Source organism: Manis pentadactyla, chromosome 2, assembly GCF_030020395.1.
Source record: "Manis pentadactyla isolate mManPen7 chromosome 2, mManPen7.hap1, whole genome shotgun sequence".
NCBI classification, from domain to species: domain Eukaryota; kingdom Metazoa; phylum Chordata; class Mammalia; order Pholidota; family Manidae; genus Manis; species Manis pentadactyla.
This window is the reverse complement of record NC_080020.1, coordinates 45,582,328-45,595,820: the sequence shown is the minus strand read 5'-3', so window position 1 is coordinate 45,595,820 and position 13,493 is coordinate 45,582,328. Positions and strand designations below refer to the sequence as shown.

The 13,493-nt window shown below is 50.6% G+C and overlaps 1 protein-coding gene across 1 annotated transcript in view; it reads left to right on the top strand.

Annotated features, from left to right (window-relative positions):
* Positions 1–2,785: 2,785 nt before the first annotated feature.
* The window catches only part of STK10 (serine/threonine kinase 10), a 113,084-nt gene continuing 102,376 nt past the window's right edge, over positions 2,786–13,493 (top strand). Inside the window, exon 1 of the mRNA XM_036884685.2 lies at positions 2,786–3,281. Coding sequence (XP_036740580.2) covers positions 3,126–3,281 — 156 coding nt within the window. The 5' untranslated portion in view covers positions 2,786–3,125. The remainder of the gene's footprint in view (positions 3,282–13,493) is intronic.

Genomic DNA, 13,493 nt, shown 5'->3' with positions numbered 1-13,493 from the left:
TCTTTACTTTGTCAATACCATATCTTACATTAATAGTTCTTCTGATGTAGAACCATTCTTTTATTCTTGGATAAGACTTTCTTGGGCATGATGTTTTTATTCACCTCCAGTTTCATCTCACTGTATTTTATTTTGCCTCCACCTAATTTATAAATTGTTAGTTTATAGTTTTCTTTGACTATCCTAATCTAGTTGTAATAAAACTCATAAAATAAGTACATTTCCTCTTTTTCTCTCTTCTTAAAAATTTATATAAATGTAGATATTATTTATAAAACCACATAACCTGATGTCTTTCAGTGGGGGTGGGCTTTTAATTTCTGATACTTTATCGGTTATTAGTTTATTTAGGCCTTTTATTTCTTACTGAGGTTATGTGTTGTTTATATATAATTTGCCATTTATATATCATTTCTATATCATTTGTATTTTCTTATGATTACTTGTTTCATGTAAATTAAAATTATTCACATAAATTTGTTTAAAACATCATTTGACGATTTCAAAATATCTATAGCACCTAGAATTATGTCCCTTTTTTCATTTTAATTGTCTCTGGTTGATATTTTTCTTTTCTCCTACCAGTCTTATCTATTAGTTATATCAGAGATGTAGCTTTGGTTTTGTTGAATCTGTTTTCTCACAATTTTCTTGAAGAATAATTCACATATTATAAAATTACCCATTTCAAGCATACAATTCAGGGATTTTTAATGTTTGCTGAGTTGTGACATCGTCACCATAATCCAGTTTTGGAACATTTTCATCACTTCAGTAAAATTCCTATGTCCACTAATCCCACGTCACACTCAGCCCTTTGGCAACAATTAATCTACTTCCTATCTCTACGTATTTTCCATTTCCTATAAATGGAATCATATGTGGTCTCTTGTGTCTGGGGGAGAACCTTTCCATTTTTGTTTCTCATTTCATTTTCTGGAGTAAACACAGAGCCAGTCAGAGGCCTGGGAGGCTTGGCACCAGCCTGGGTAAGAGCTGGGCCTCTGACCCCGAGTCCCCGTTGGAACTACAGCTTCTAGGAAATAAGAGTCTCCACCTCCCAATGGGGAAATCTTCCACTTTGTCCCCTCACCCCTTCACAGAGTTGGTCACATGGACTGAAACTAATGAGAGACCTGCCTTCCAGCTTGTTCTGGGAGGTTAATATGCACTCAATGAGAGTACAGTCTTGTGCTGCATTTCCTTCTTTCCATGATGAAGACCTGCTACAATTACAACCACTCAGTAAGGTGTGGGGACCTTTCAAACCATCTGGCAATCTTTATGCAGGGCACAAACCTTTGTGCAGACCCTCACCAGCATCCTAGGCTTCTGTAGCTGGCTTTCCAAATGTAGAACTACAATTTGTGTTTGCATGCTGCTCAAGAAGGGGTGAAAACATCTCGAGGCTGAAGGTCTCTGGTGGGGTGGGGACACGGAGTGTGACATTTGTTGAGCCTCAACTTGACTATGAAGGAGAGTTACCATAATAAGCTTTGCAGTCTGCCCACCCCTCAGCACTCTGTTTAGAACTGTTAACCTAAAAATTAAGACAGCCAGTTATTTTACCAACAAATCGGGTTTACTCAGAAAGAGCAAAGAATTGCAGTTTGGGACATGCAAGCTATGGGAATACCTAGGCAAGTCTGACAAAGGAGAGAAATGTTATTTTGTGGAGAAGAATGAGGATCTTGGGAGGGGTTGTTTTGGAAAGCACATTGGAGAAAAGCGAGAATTCAGGGTGATGATGGTTTCTCATTGGCTGAGTTGCAGGGACAGTGGATTTCTTGTGAGAGATGTAACTACATCCCTATTTGGTCCTGTAATCAGATGATTTTTTTCCTGTTTAGGATTCTTCTGGTGGGGTCTGTCTGTATGAACAATTCTTTCTGTAATTGATGTGCCTGTGGCAGGGCTCCTCCTAGCCTCCCCACTCTATAGAGGGGGCCCCTTATTAGTTTTCACAGAACCCCCTAGTAGATTTAATTAAAAGTGTAACTGCAGGTAACAGTGGCAATGAAGTGAGTCAAACAGCCAGGATCAAGGATAATGGTTAAAAAAGACTCCTTTTCTTCCTGTAATGAGTTCATTTTTAAAAATTTGGGAAGTTAAGAATAAGAACGTTTTTACTTAATATGCAAATATTCTGAAACTCAGTCAGGAAGCGTGTGATAAGTTAGTCCCGAAGGAGCTCTTTCTCCCAGCCCTCTAATCCTGGCAGGCTTCTGGATGGCGGCAGGGGAGAGCCCCTGGGAAACAGGAAACCAGCCGGGGAGTCCTGGCCTCCAGAGACTGACCGCGGCCGCCAGGGGCGCAGCGTTTTGCGCGCTAGGAGGCAGCACCTCACGGGGGAACCCGGCGCAGATCCGCCGGCAGGATGTGTAGCCTGGAGCTGGTGTCCTGGTCTGCTGGGCGTCCTCACCTGAAAAGTGGGCGCGAGCAGAGCAGCCTCGCGGTGTAGTTGCGGGGGCTGATTCCACGATTAACGCAGGTCCTCTTTCCTGACCTTTGGGCAACAATCAGTGGGCGCTCGCGCAAAGCCAGTTCATTTGCCCTCTCGCTCCCACAGAAACTTTGGGAGCCACGCGGCACGGCTAGTCTTCCAGATCCAGGCCGGTCCCGCCGAGGGGAGTCCCCTAAACTCTTTGAAAGCCCAGCCCTTGGTTCGCGTGAGCGCGGCGCGAGGAGGGCAGGGACTACAGTTTCCAGAGTGCCCTGCGGCGACGGGCGGAGCCGGGGAGCACCCGCAGCCAATTAGGGGGTCTCCGGGTGCTGCCGGAGAGCTGCAGGTGGAGCCGGGCTGTGGGCGGGCGCGGGGCCAAGTCCCCGGAACGCGTCCCGGGGCTGCGCGAGCGGGGTAGGCAGTAGGGAGGCGGCCCCGGGGACGGGACTGAACCGGGGCGGGGACCGCAGCCGCCTGCGCGGTTCCGGGTGCTCCCGCCGCGCGCAGCCCAGGGCGCACTTGACCGGGTAGGGCTGCGGGGTAGGGCTGCGGGGAAGGGCGGGTCTGGGGAGAACCCCGCAGCGCCGCGGCGCCCTCCAGCCCCTCCTCCTCACTGTGGCTGGAACTGCAGCCCGAGCCCGAGCCGGCGCCAACTCGCTCCCGGGCTCGCGCTCCCCCAGCCATGGCTTTAGCCAATTTCCGCCGCATCCTGCGCCTGTCTACCTTCGAGAAGAGAAAGTCCCGGGAATATGAGCACGTTCGCCGGGACCTGGACCCCAACGAGGTGTGGGAGATCATGGGCGAGCTGGGTGACGGTGCCTTCGGCAAGGTTTACAAGGTGAGGGCGCTAAGAGTGGGTGGCTCGGGAGCGGCGCCGGAAGGGGCGCTGGCCCGGATCAGCCCCGGCTACAGCTCGGGAGGGCGCAGAGGGACTGTGCGGCCCCTAACTCAGGGTCCCGGGCTTCCGTGCTGGTGACCCTTGTTCTTTGGGGGGACCCCTGCTGAGTCCCTGCGCGCTGGGCGTCTCCTCCGGGCACGGCTGCTGCCCGCGAGCTGTTTCTGAGCACTTCCTGTGCGCCCGGCACCAAGCTCGGCGCCGCAGGGGGAGACAAAGGGGCGCTTATAGGACCGTAGAATCCGAGACGAGGCATCCTCCGTAAAACTGTGATACTAGGCATACTTTTTTAAAAAGGCCACACTGATACTGTGAGATTCCGAGGTAACCGAGACAGAGAAGCTTGACTGGGGCTGGAAGTGTTGGGACCGGTGGAGTTGGGGACACACCTGCATATAAGCCAGATACAGGAAAGGGGGCGTGTTTTGTTGAGTGAGAAGTTGGGCTTGGAATGGTAGGCTGGGGCCGGGCAGAGTTGAGGGGTGGGTGTCAGGGCTTCGTGAATACCGCGCTGCAGGGCATATTTTATTGTGTTGGTGAGTCACAGCTGAGGAGTCTCCCTGTCTGTAGACACCTTTCCTCTAGAGGATTTAAGGGGGCAGAGAACTTTTGTGGAGGGGCTGGTGAGGCAGAGCTGATTAATTCTAGACACGTTTGCACCAGGTCTTTGTCTGGTTCCTGCTCCTTTGAACACATTCAGAATCTCTGAGTGGTTTTGGGTACCCTTACAACTTCGGGCTTGACTCCACCCTTTCCCTGATTTCCTTTCCCAGAGGCAACTGTTTGCTGAGACAATCCCACGTGTTCAGTTGGTGTGTACCTCCAGGAGGGAACCTCCTTAAGCCACCATCAACCTCCTGGGGGCTCCTGTGGTTTGTAGACCGTTCTGACCCCAGGACTGGCTGTTTCCAAGGCTGAACCACAGAGAGGGCTTCTCTAGGCCCACCTGGTAAGGACTTGCCTTGAAAGTGGTCTAAAGCCTAGTTCCCAAGGTGTGGCCCCTGGAGGAGCTGAGTTAGCATCACCTGGGAGCTGTTAGAATGCAGAACCTCAAGGCCCCACCCAGACCTACTGAAGTAGAGCCTGCAGTTTAACAAGATCCTCAGGTGATTGCCAAGCACATTAACTTCGAAAAGCGGTGCACTGGAAACAATTTTGAAGTCAACTGGGCTAATCGAGTGCTAGTTCTGTTACCTTACCACCTCCCCCCTGAGCCTGTACTTCCTGTTACAGGGTGGAGTCCCCACTGGAGCAGAGGTCCTGTGGTTGGAGACTCGATTTTCTGTGTCGCTTAAACATGTGGCTCTCTGGCTGCCTTCATTTGCTGCCTTTGTCTGCGTGGGGGTTCTGTGTATTTGAGGGCAGCCAGCACATTCTTTTCGTTACCCTTCTCAGACCCGCATCTTCCTCCTAGGGGCACCAGGAAACCGTCCTCAGCCTTGCAGTTCCCCATGGACACCCTGCTATTGTCCTTGCCTGTCCAGGACAAAGCCCATTCTTTCAGATGTGCTATGACCACCATGAGGGCAGCTGGACCCTTGGTCAGCTCACCACATCCTCCACTCTCTCCAGAAGGCTGGGTGGTGTTTTTGGTGCATACCATTGGCTCTTACTGATGGATTTTCCTCTTAGTGGCTGGCTTTCAGATGCAGCCATGTCCCTCGCCTCCAGTGTACTGGCTTCATGTGGCACGTTTTCTTTCAAACTTACATGCAGATCTCTACTTTCATGCTGGTAGGATTGATTTCCGCTTGTCAGTTTTGGTGGTGGTTTCCGCCTGCTTTAGCCCTGTGAAGCTCCCCTGCAATTCTGTCAGTGTCATACAAAGGAGCTCCTCTGATTCACAGGGTGTTTGGCCTCCTGTTTCTCCAGAGCAGGTGAACCTTTTTTAAGTGAGTCTGGTTCTCCCGGCTGTGAGCTGGCTGATACACTGGAGAATTTATTACATTGTCTGCCAGGGCTTAGTGTGTGAATCTCTGACGTAACTCAGCCTCACATTCTGTGCCAGGATACTGGGCTTCAGTTTAACACCTTCCTTAGTTGCTAGGTGAGGAAGATCCACCCTGGATCAGAGATCCCTCCCTCCCTCTCCTCTGGCCCTGGAGAAGTGCTGCTTATGCAATCCCCTAAAGCAGGATGGCTCTACTGAAGACTCCCTCATTAGGCTCCTCACTCCTTCCGTTGTCCTTGTCCCCTGACATGGCCACCACGGCAGCACAGGCCAGAAGGTCCATCTGGGTGTTCTGGCTGGGACCAGACCTGCCATTTTGACAGGGTGCCTGCAGAACCAGTTGGCTGTGAGCTGGGGAAGTGGTGGCCAGGGCCATCCCTTCTCCCTGTCTTAGAACTAGCAGGTTTTTCTCCTGACATGTGGTGAAGGCCTTCCTGAGGACCTCCCTGGCATGCAAAGCCTTAGAAATCCCAATTTGTCAGAAACTTGTCAGGAGAGAACTCCAATTACAGATTTCCTGATGAGAGTCTTGCAGAGGCTCCAAGCCTGAACATTAGCATTCTCAAGCTACATGGAGCCCCTTTTCCCTCTTCTCCCTGATAAGCCATCAGTCGGCCTCAGGAGAAGAAGAGGAGGGTAGGATTGATTTTGGGCAAAGTCAAGTTCATTCTCACCCAATCCTTATTGATTGCAAATCGATTTCAAAAGTAAATAATTTCTAGTTCATTACCAGCTACAAAGTAAAGGTCACAAGCTATGTGGTTTCAAAATTCTTGTCCTTAAACATCTTTATTTTGAAGACAAGGTAGAAAGGGGAGGAAGTGTTGATATGTTGAGTAGAAAAAAGCTGCCTGCAGCAGGGTGTGCTTGCCATCATAGCCGCAGGTCAAACAGTACTTGTGTGTGAACACAGGCTGAGGACAGGCAGAGTAACATTAGCGGGCGGAGATGATTTTTCTGCTTCTTGAAAATTGCTTTGGTTTTGATCTTATGTGGTCTTTAAGCTTTTAAAGGGTTTATCATTTTGCAAAATTGGGAGTATACATACAGATTTTTCTTTAATGAAAGAAAAAATTCCCCTAAGTCTTATCAATTGCTGTTGACATTTTGATATATTTCCTTTTACACTTTGTCAATTTTTATAATAAAAAAAATTTTTCAATCAGGGTTGTAATTATACATAACTACCTACAGTGTTTTATGCCTTCTTTCCATTCCTAAAGTCTCTTCCTGTATTGTTCTAAATGCTTTACACCTTCTGGGATGGCTCAGTGCCCCCTTGATTTTAATCTTACTGGACATTGAAGTAAGTTTCTCTTTTTAAAAAAAATCATTAACAAGTTAAAGTTGATTAAATGCTTATCATGTGCCAGGCGCTATGCTAAGCACTTTACATAATACAGCCAGTTCTGCTATCATGTCAGTATGCATTCCTAAAAATCCCCAAGCTGTGCAAAATACGCAATAAAAAAACCAGAGGCCTTATGAGAAAAATGGGGCTTGGGGCATATTACTTAACAACTTAGGAGGATATTTTTAACGAAAGATAGGCACCAAAAGACACCAAAAGGCAACGAAAGAAAAAGCCAGGAGCAGAGTTTTACACAAGTTCTGTGGATAAGAAATACAAGGATATTATAATAAGTCTGGCACTGTACCATGCCATGAAAAAGACCTGCAGGGTGCTTGTGGCCATGGCTGTGGGGAGGGTTGTGGCTTGTGAGGCAGGGAAAGGAGGGTTTTCTGAAATCAGATGGAAAGTTGGAGCCCAGATATGGATGGGTGTGGCTCCGAGGCAGCTGACAGATGTTTGAGGTGTGTGCTGGTGTAATACTCCTTTGCTGTGGGGTTCAGCTGGGTGCAGTTTTCTTATTCACCTAGTATTCCTGGCAGACGACACTGCCCATAAGCAAACACAAATTTAGTGTTTTGGTAACATTGTTCCCTGACATATCCATGGTGTTGGGACAAAATTGGTGTTTTCAAAGTAAGTGTTATAGCGAAGCTGACTGTACGTTGATGAATAACTTTGCTGGCAAAGTTCTCTTTGTATTGTTTTTTTTTTAGGCTAGGCTCCCAGAAGGGAATTACTGGGTTGAAGGGTGTGCCTATTTAAGAGTGACTTTTATTAGAAAATAAACTTAGTTAATAGAAGCCTCCTTTGCCCCTTGCTCTTATCAAGGGCCAATCTCCAATCCCAGAGTCCTCTGGGACCCCACAGGAGCCCCAGGCCTGAGAAGCGGCTGCCCTCCACTGGGGACCTCAGGTGCCCTTTGGCTCAGGCAGGCATTGTTAACCAGCATCCTTCAAGTGCCACATCCTGCCCTGCCAGCCCCGTCCAGACAAAGCAGAGGTTCATGAGGTAGGAGCCCGACTTCAGGCCTTCCTCCCCGCCCCCTCCCAGGGCAGGGCCCTTCTTTTCACCTCCTCTCCTGCCTTATAGTTTCAGATCCTGGCTTTCCGCTTCCTCCCCTCTCGCCTCCCCTCCTCCTCCGGAAAGAGATCTGCCCCCAGGCAGTAACCTTATTTCCGCTCAGCCTCTTGTCTTTGAATAGAAGTCCATGCTGTTAGTGGGCTCCCAACTCGGTCCTAAAGGCCAGGTGGCCCAGCTTCTTGGGGATGTCACCCGCCCAGGTGCTCCGTTGGGTGCTCAGCATCTGGTTTAGCACTTGCCACACAGACTTTTTCTGGCTGGCTCCACAGACTTTCGGGCCAGGGCATGGTGAGCTACCGGCCGACCAGAGCCCCAGCTCCCACCCCGTCCAGGCTGCCCTGGCCTCCTGAGGCCACCCACACTGGGGGGAAATTCCCAGGGGCTGCCACCCCGCGGGCCCCAGAGACAGCCCTGGATGGTCACGCAGGCCCAGCTGCTGCTGAGGGCAGTGGAACAGGATGGTTAAAGGAAGAAATTTGGGGCTCAGTCGGCTCTGGGTTTCAACTCTGAGCACGTGACCTCCCACGCTGAGCCTCAGGCTCTTGTCTGTAAAACGGAGGTGATAACTTGGAGGGTAATGGAGGGCTGAGAGGAGCTAAGGACTTTGATACATTTAGCACCTGATTCCCCCACAGGAAGTGGGACGTCTTTATTGTTTATGGTCTTGGTATCAAACAGCGAAGGTCCTGGCCAGTTGCTGCTGCGTCACTGGGGATGAGGCAGAAATACTTTAGTGTCTGTAGCTTGTCCCTTACTCCAGGTCTTCTCCACATGGGCACGATTGGCATCTTGGGCAGGTGGTATTTGTTGTGGGGGCCGTCTTGTGCATCACTGGGAGGCAGCAGCATCCGTAGCTTCCACCCGCTACAAGTTCCACCAGGGCCAGTACCGCCTCCCCCTCCACCCCCTGGTTGTGACAGCCAAAAATGTCTTCAGACATTGCCATGTGTCCCCTGGGGGGGCTAAATAGCTCCAGATGAGATTGCCTCACATGAGTGGACTGCCTCGATTAAGTTCAGCAAACAGTGTTTGTTTACCTCTGTGTGTCAAGTACCTGGTGTGCGGTGAAAGACTCAGGTCTTGCAGCCAGACAGACCAGGGTTCAAATGCTGGCTGTCCCACTCAGCAGCTGTCAGATGTTGGACAAATGGCTTGTCTCTGAACCTCAAGCAGCTCACACAAAAGGCACAGCAGTCGGCCCATAGTAGGTATTAAAGATGGGCTAGTGGCCTCCCCTGCTGCTTTTGGTGCAATGCTGATGAGGGAAGAAGAAGAAGGCTCCCCTGGGCCAGAGAGCAGTGGCAGGACGAAGACAGGGCTAGTGGAGAGGGGAAGGCTTCCGCTTGGCAGGACGGACAGAGTGGTGGTAGACAGATGGAGAGAAAGCAGCCTGTACAGAACTGAGGCCTGAGGCTGCTAACCAGTGGCTGTTAGGGCCAGTATGGCCTGCGGACAGGTTTGTGCGGTTCCCATGGTGGCTGAACCAAATTTGAAGTGATTGCCAGCTTTTTGAAATCAAGAGATTTCACATAAAAGCCCAGATTTCTGTCTTCCCTTGAAATGTCAAATAAGCTGGTACCACCTGGCCTTCGTTCCTACAGGGCCACATCTACTGGAACTGAGGAGCCGCCATCCAGTCCAGCGCTGTCCAAAGGACAGTTAACGTGAGCCGCATACATGACTGAAAATTTTCTAGTAGCCTTGTTGAAACAAGAAAAAAAAAACAAATGAATTTTAAGGTGTATTTTAGTTAACCTATTATATTATCATTTCAGCATGTAATCAATATAGAATGAAAGAAGTTTAATATTCTTATTCCATACTAAGTCTTTGACATTGGCTTGTGATTTGCATTTATAGCACATCTCACCCTGGACTCGGCGCACTTGCTCAGTAATGACGTGGCTGCTGTGCTGGGCAGGGCAGAGCTGGCCTATTCTGTGTGCCACCACCTGGTGCCCTTCTCTGCCCACTCTGCACATTGCAGCAGCCGCCTCAAGGCCAGTGGTCAGTGGGTTTGGGAGCTGGGATTGGCTTGGGGGGCTGGCCAAGGCAGGGCCAATCTTGAATAGTAGTATTTGGTGGCCAAGTCAAGAGCGCTTGAATGCCAGCCAGTCTGAGGAATTTGTAAGTGAGTTTTGAGTCCAGCTAATGTCCTCCTTGTGCCCCAGGGCGCATGTCAGCCTCAGGTAGTGTTAGAGAGGAGCTGTCTTTGGGTGGTTACCAGAGTCGGGGAGGGGCTGTCCACACAGTTGGGGGATGGCCACTGACGGGAGTGAAGGCTGGGACAGAGTGGCTGTGCCCTGGTGGCTGGAGCAGGCCGGGGTGGGGCGGAAGGCCAGAGCTGTGGTTGGGGCCCCCGTCAGAGCCCAGGGAGGGGAAATGACTGATAGAAGGCAGTCAGCCCAAGAATGAGATGCTGTATGTGGTGGGAGGCACAGAAGATTCTAGAGAGCTAGGCATGGTAGGAGGGTGAAAGAACAGAGATGGGAAAGGAAGCTCATGTTTGTCAGGGATCAGAGGTGACGCAGGAGCTTGGATGATTTGAAGCTTGGAGGTAAAGCCTGGCTCTGCCGCTCTTGCGTTGTGTGATCCTGAGGAAAAGACTTACCCGCATCTTTAGCTGCAAGATGTCGATAGGAATGGCGATACCTCATAGATTGTTGGAGGATGAAGTAACCTGTGGAAATCACTTGGTCCGGGACAGCTCAAATAAGTATTAGCCATTAGAGTTATTAATTGAGCACCTACTGTGTGCCAGGCACTGCGGGTCTGAGGTGAATGAGATAAATGAGCGGAGAGTTGACTTTTCTGCCTTCTTACTGTCCAGCATTTCTTCTCCTAGCCCCCTGAAAGGCCGGAGGTAGTATCCTCTCTCCACAGCTGATGAAGCAGAGGCCCAGAGAGGTGCAGTGGCTTGCTCAGGGTCTTAGGCTTTTCCATCCTAAGGCTGGGACTTGAGGGTGAGACCTGGATGTCTCTGGCTATCCTACTGTAGAGTATGGTGGGAGAGGCGAAGGGGCTTATTGGGAGGAGAGCATTCAGGGTCACTTCACTGTGGTGTCTCCTGGCAGCCTTGGTGCTTATTTGCCCACGGATGTGACACTTCTCCCCAGGCTGCCTCAGCCTCAGCTGGGTCTGAGCCCGGGGATGGTGGCCTCTCACTCAGAGGAAGTGGTGACATCTGCAGGCAGGGCTAGCAGAGGAAGTGGCAGGGGAAGGGCGGTGGGCGTCAGGCTGGGGAAACTGGGTGCTTCTGGGCCCCCTCCCCAGGCCTGGGTGGGTGTGGGCTGCCCATGCCACAGCTATCCTGAGCCTTGGCAGGGGGTACTTACTGGAAAGAGTTCCTTCTTTCCCTGCCCTTCTCCCTCCCTCCACTACACTTACCTTCCACTTCGCTCACCCTTTTCTTTCACTTCCTCTTTCTCTTTGCTTTCCCCTTTGTGACAATTTTTTCCTTCCTTCTCTGATAGCTTACTTTTTTTTTCTTACTAGCAGGCTATACGAGAGCCAGAGTTTAGGCCCTGAGACTCAAGGGTTAACCACTATGCTGGTGACTAAAGAGTTAACTCCAGCCAGCCTCTCTGTCTAGTGGGGGAGCAGTGTGGGAACCACTGCGAGGAGTTGAAGGAAGCACTGCCCTTCTCTGCCTCAGGACCTTTGTACTTGCTGCTTCCTCTGCTTCCTATGACTGCACAGCCAGGGCTCCTTCTCTTCTGGGTCTCAGTTCACACATCCCCTCCTCAGAGAGGCCTGCCCTGACCACCTCTCTCTGAACACAGTGACAGCTCCCTGCTGATTTCCTTCAGAACTCTAGTCACAAACTGGGTTTCTCTTGTGTGTCTTACTTTCTTTTCTCTCTGAAAGATGTAAAGTCCCCAAAGATAAGGAGTTACCTATGTCTTGTGGATAACAAGGCCAGCTCATCATAGATGCTCAGTTTCTTTCTTTCTTTTTTTTTGTTTACACATTGTTTCCCTCTTGTGCTGTAAATATGTATGAGTTTTCACTAATGCATAATATCACGTATCCTCCCTTACAGCATCTGCAAAATAGTTTCATCACCCTGAAAAAACCGCTGTGCTTCCCTGTTTGAGCCCTCTCCCCCTGGAAACCATTGCTTTTTTTTTACTGTCTGTTTGATTTTATCTTTCTTAGATTATCCTACAGCTAGAGTCGACAGTCTTTTCAGAGTGGTTTCTTTTGCTTAGCAGTACGTGTTTAAGGCTCCTGCACGTCCTCTTGTGGCTTGATAGGTCATTTAAAAAGATCACTAAGTAAAATCCCATTGTGTGGAGGTATTGGTTATCGATGCGTCAGGTAATTTCTGCTGAGTGGATGAATGAAGAGTAAGTAAATGCTAGACCCTCTCTAGGCGGACCCAGCAATGGGTTAGGAGTGCAGACATGCAGTCATCTCTGAGCTTTCTCCTAGCTTCCCTACGCACTTACTGTGTGACCTTGGGAAACTCACCTCACCTCTTTGAGCCTCAGATTCTGGAGCTGTAAAATGAGGGTCAAACAGGGCTTCCTTCAGAATTTGTGACGATTGTGACATGTGGCCCGCCTTTAATACGGTGCCAAATTGGTTGAAGGCGAAGTGAATGTGACGTCGTCATTGTGATGATGAATATTTCTGCTGTTGACTAGACTGCCTGGCTTCCTGCCGAACAGGGGCAGGTTCCCTTGAGGCCTCTGGTCGCTCTCCAACCCTCCTGCTGAAGGCTGCTCCTGGAGAGACGCTGGTGTGAAAGGGCCCCTGGGATTAGCCTGCAGTTCATTGCTCTCACTGTGTTATGAGGATAAACATGATTCAGTGCCAGTAAACAAGGCTCCATCCCAGCCTGTGAGAGGTTTGCTGCCCGGGAGGACCGTCTCAGCTCTGTGCCTGCCCCGAGGCCTGTCAGGGCAGGGTGGCCTAGGCCCCTAGGCCCCTGGGCCTGAGGAACAGCATTTCATGCCCTAGAGGCACACTGCCCTTTGCCCTCCTGGGAAGCTCCAGCCTGTCTTGTCAGCTCTTGGCCCTCTGAGGCAGTTGCCATCATCAAAGCCAGCTTTGTCACCCTGAGGCAGTGACCCCATCAGAGCTGGCATGCCTTTCTGTTTTGCCTTGAGAGTCTACTTTGGCCTTGTGGTGGGCTCGGGGCCACACTGGGGAGACCTGCCCTCTTCCTCAAGCTGCCTTCTTCCTTGAGTGCCCTCACTGCCCCATCTCCACTTCGAGGTGACAGGAAACCCATTGCTGGGGCTGAGGAGAGGTGGCTAGTGTGCCCCTGTTATTAAGGAACCTGGGGCAGCAGGTGCCAGTGCTGGCCTCTGTCCAGAGCCTCCGGTCTGTCTGCAGGCCCGACTCTTGTGGCCGGTAAGGCACACCTTGGGAGATGGTGCGGCACCCCACGCCTCCTGCAAGAGCCCTGCCTCAGAGGCTTCTGACTCGGTGGTGCTCCTTGGCTTGTCCCAGCTTGGCTGTTGTCTTTGGGGTGTGTCCTTGGGCAAGAGATGTTTCCTCTTTGAGCCTCAGTTTCCTTTTCTGCAAAATGGGGATAAGACAGCCCCTTTCCCAGGTGGGGCATAAGTGTCTTTTCACCTGCAGTCCGAGGCCAGCACCTAAGGACAGCCAGCCAGGATGCAGCAGAACCGACTCACTTCCGTGTCTGATGGCAAGGGCATGGCGTGGGTGGTACATGCCTGTGTGGCCAGTGCAGGTGCAAAGTGACCCAGATTTGGAGAGCTTTCTGCCCTCAGGCATTTGGCTGCGAAACCCTGTGACT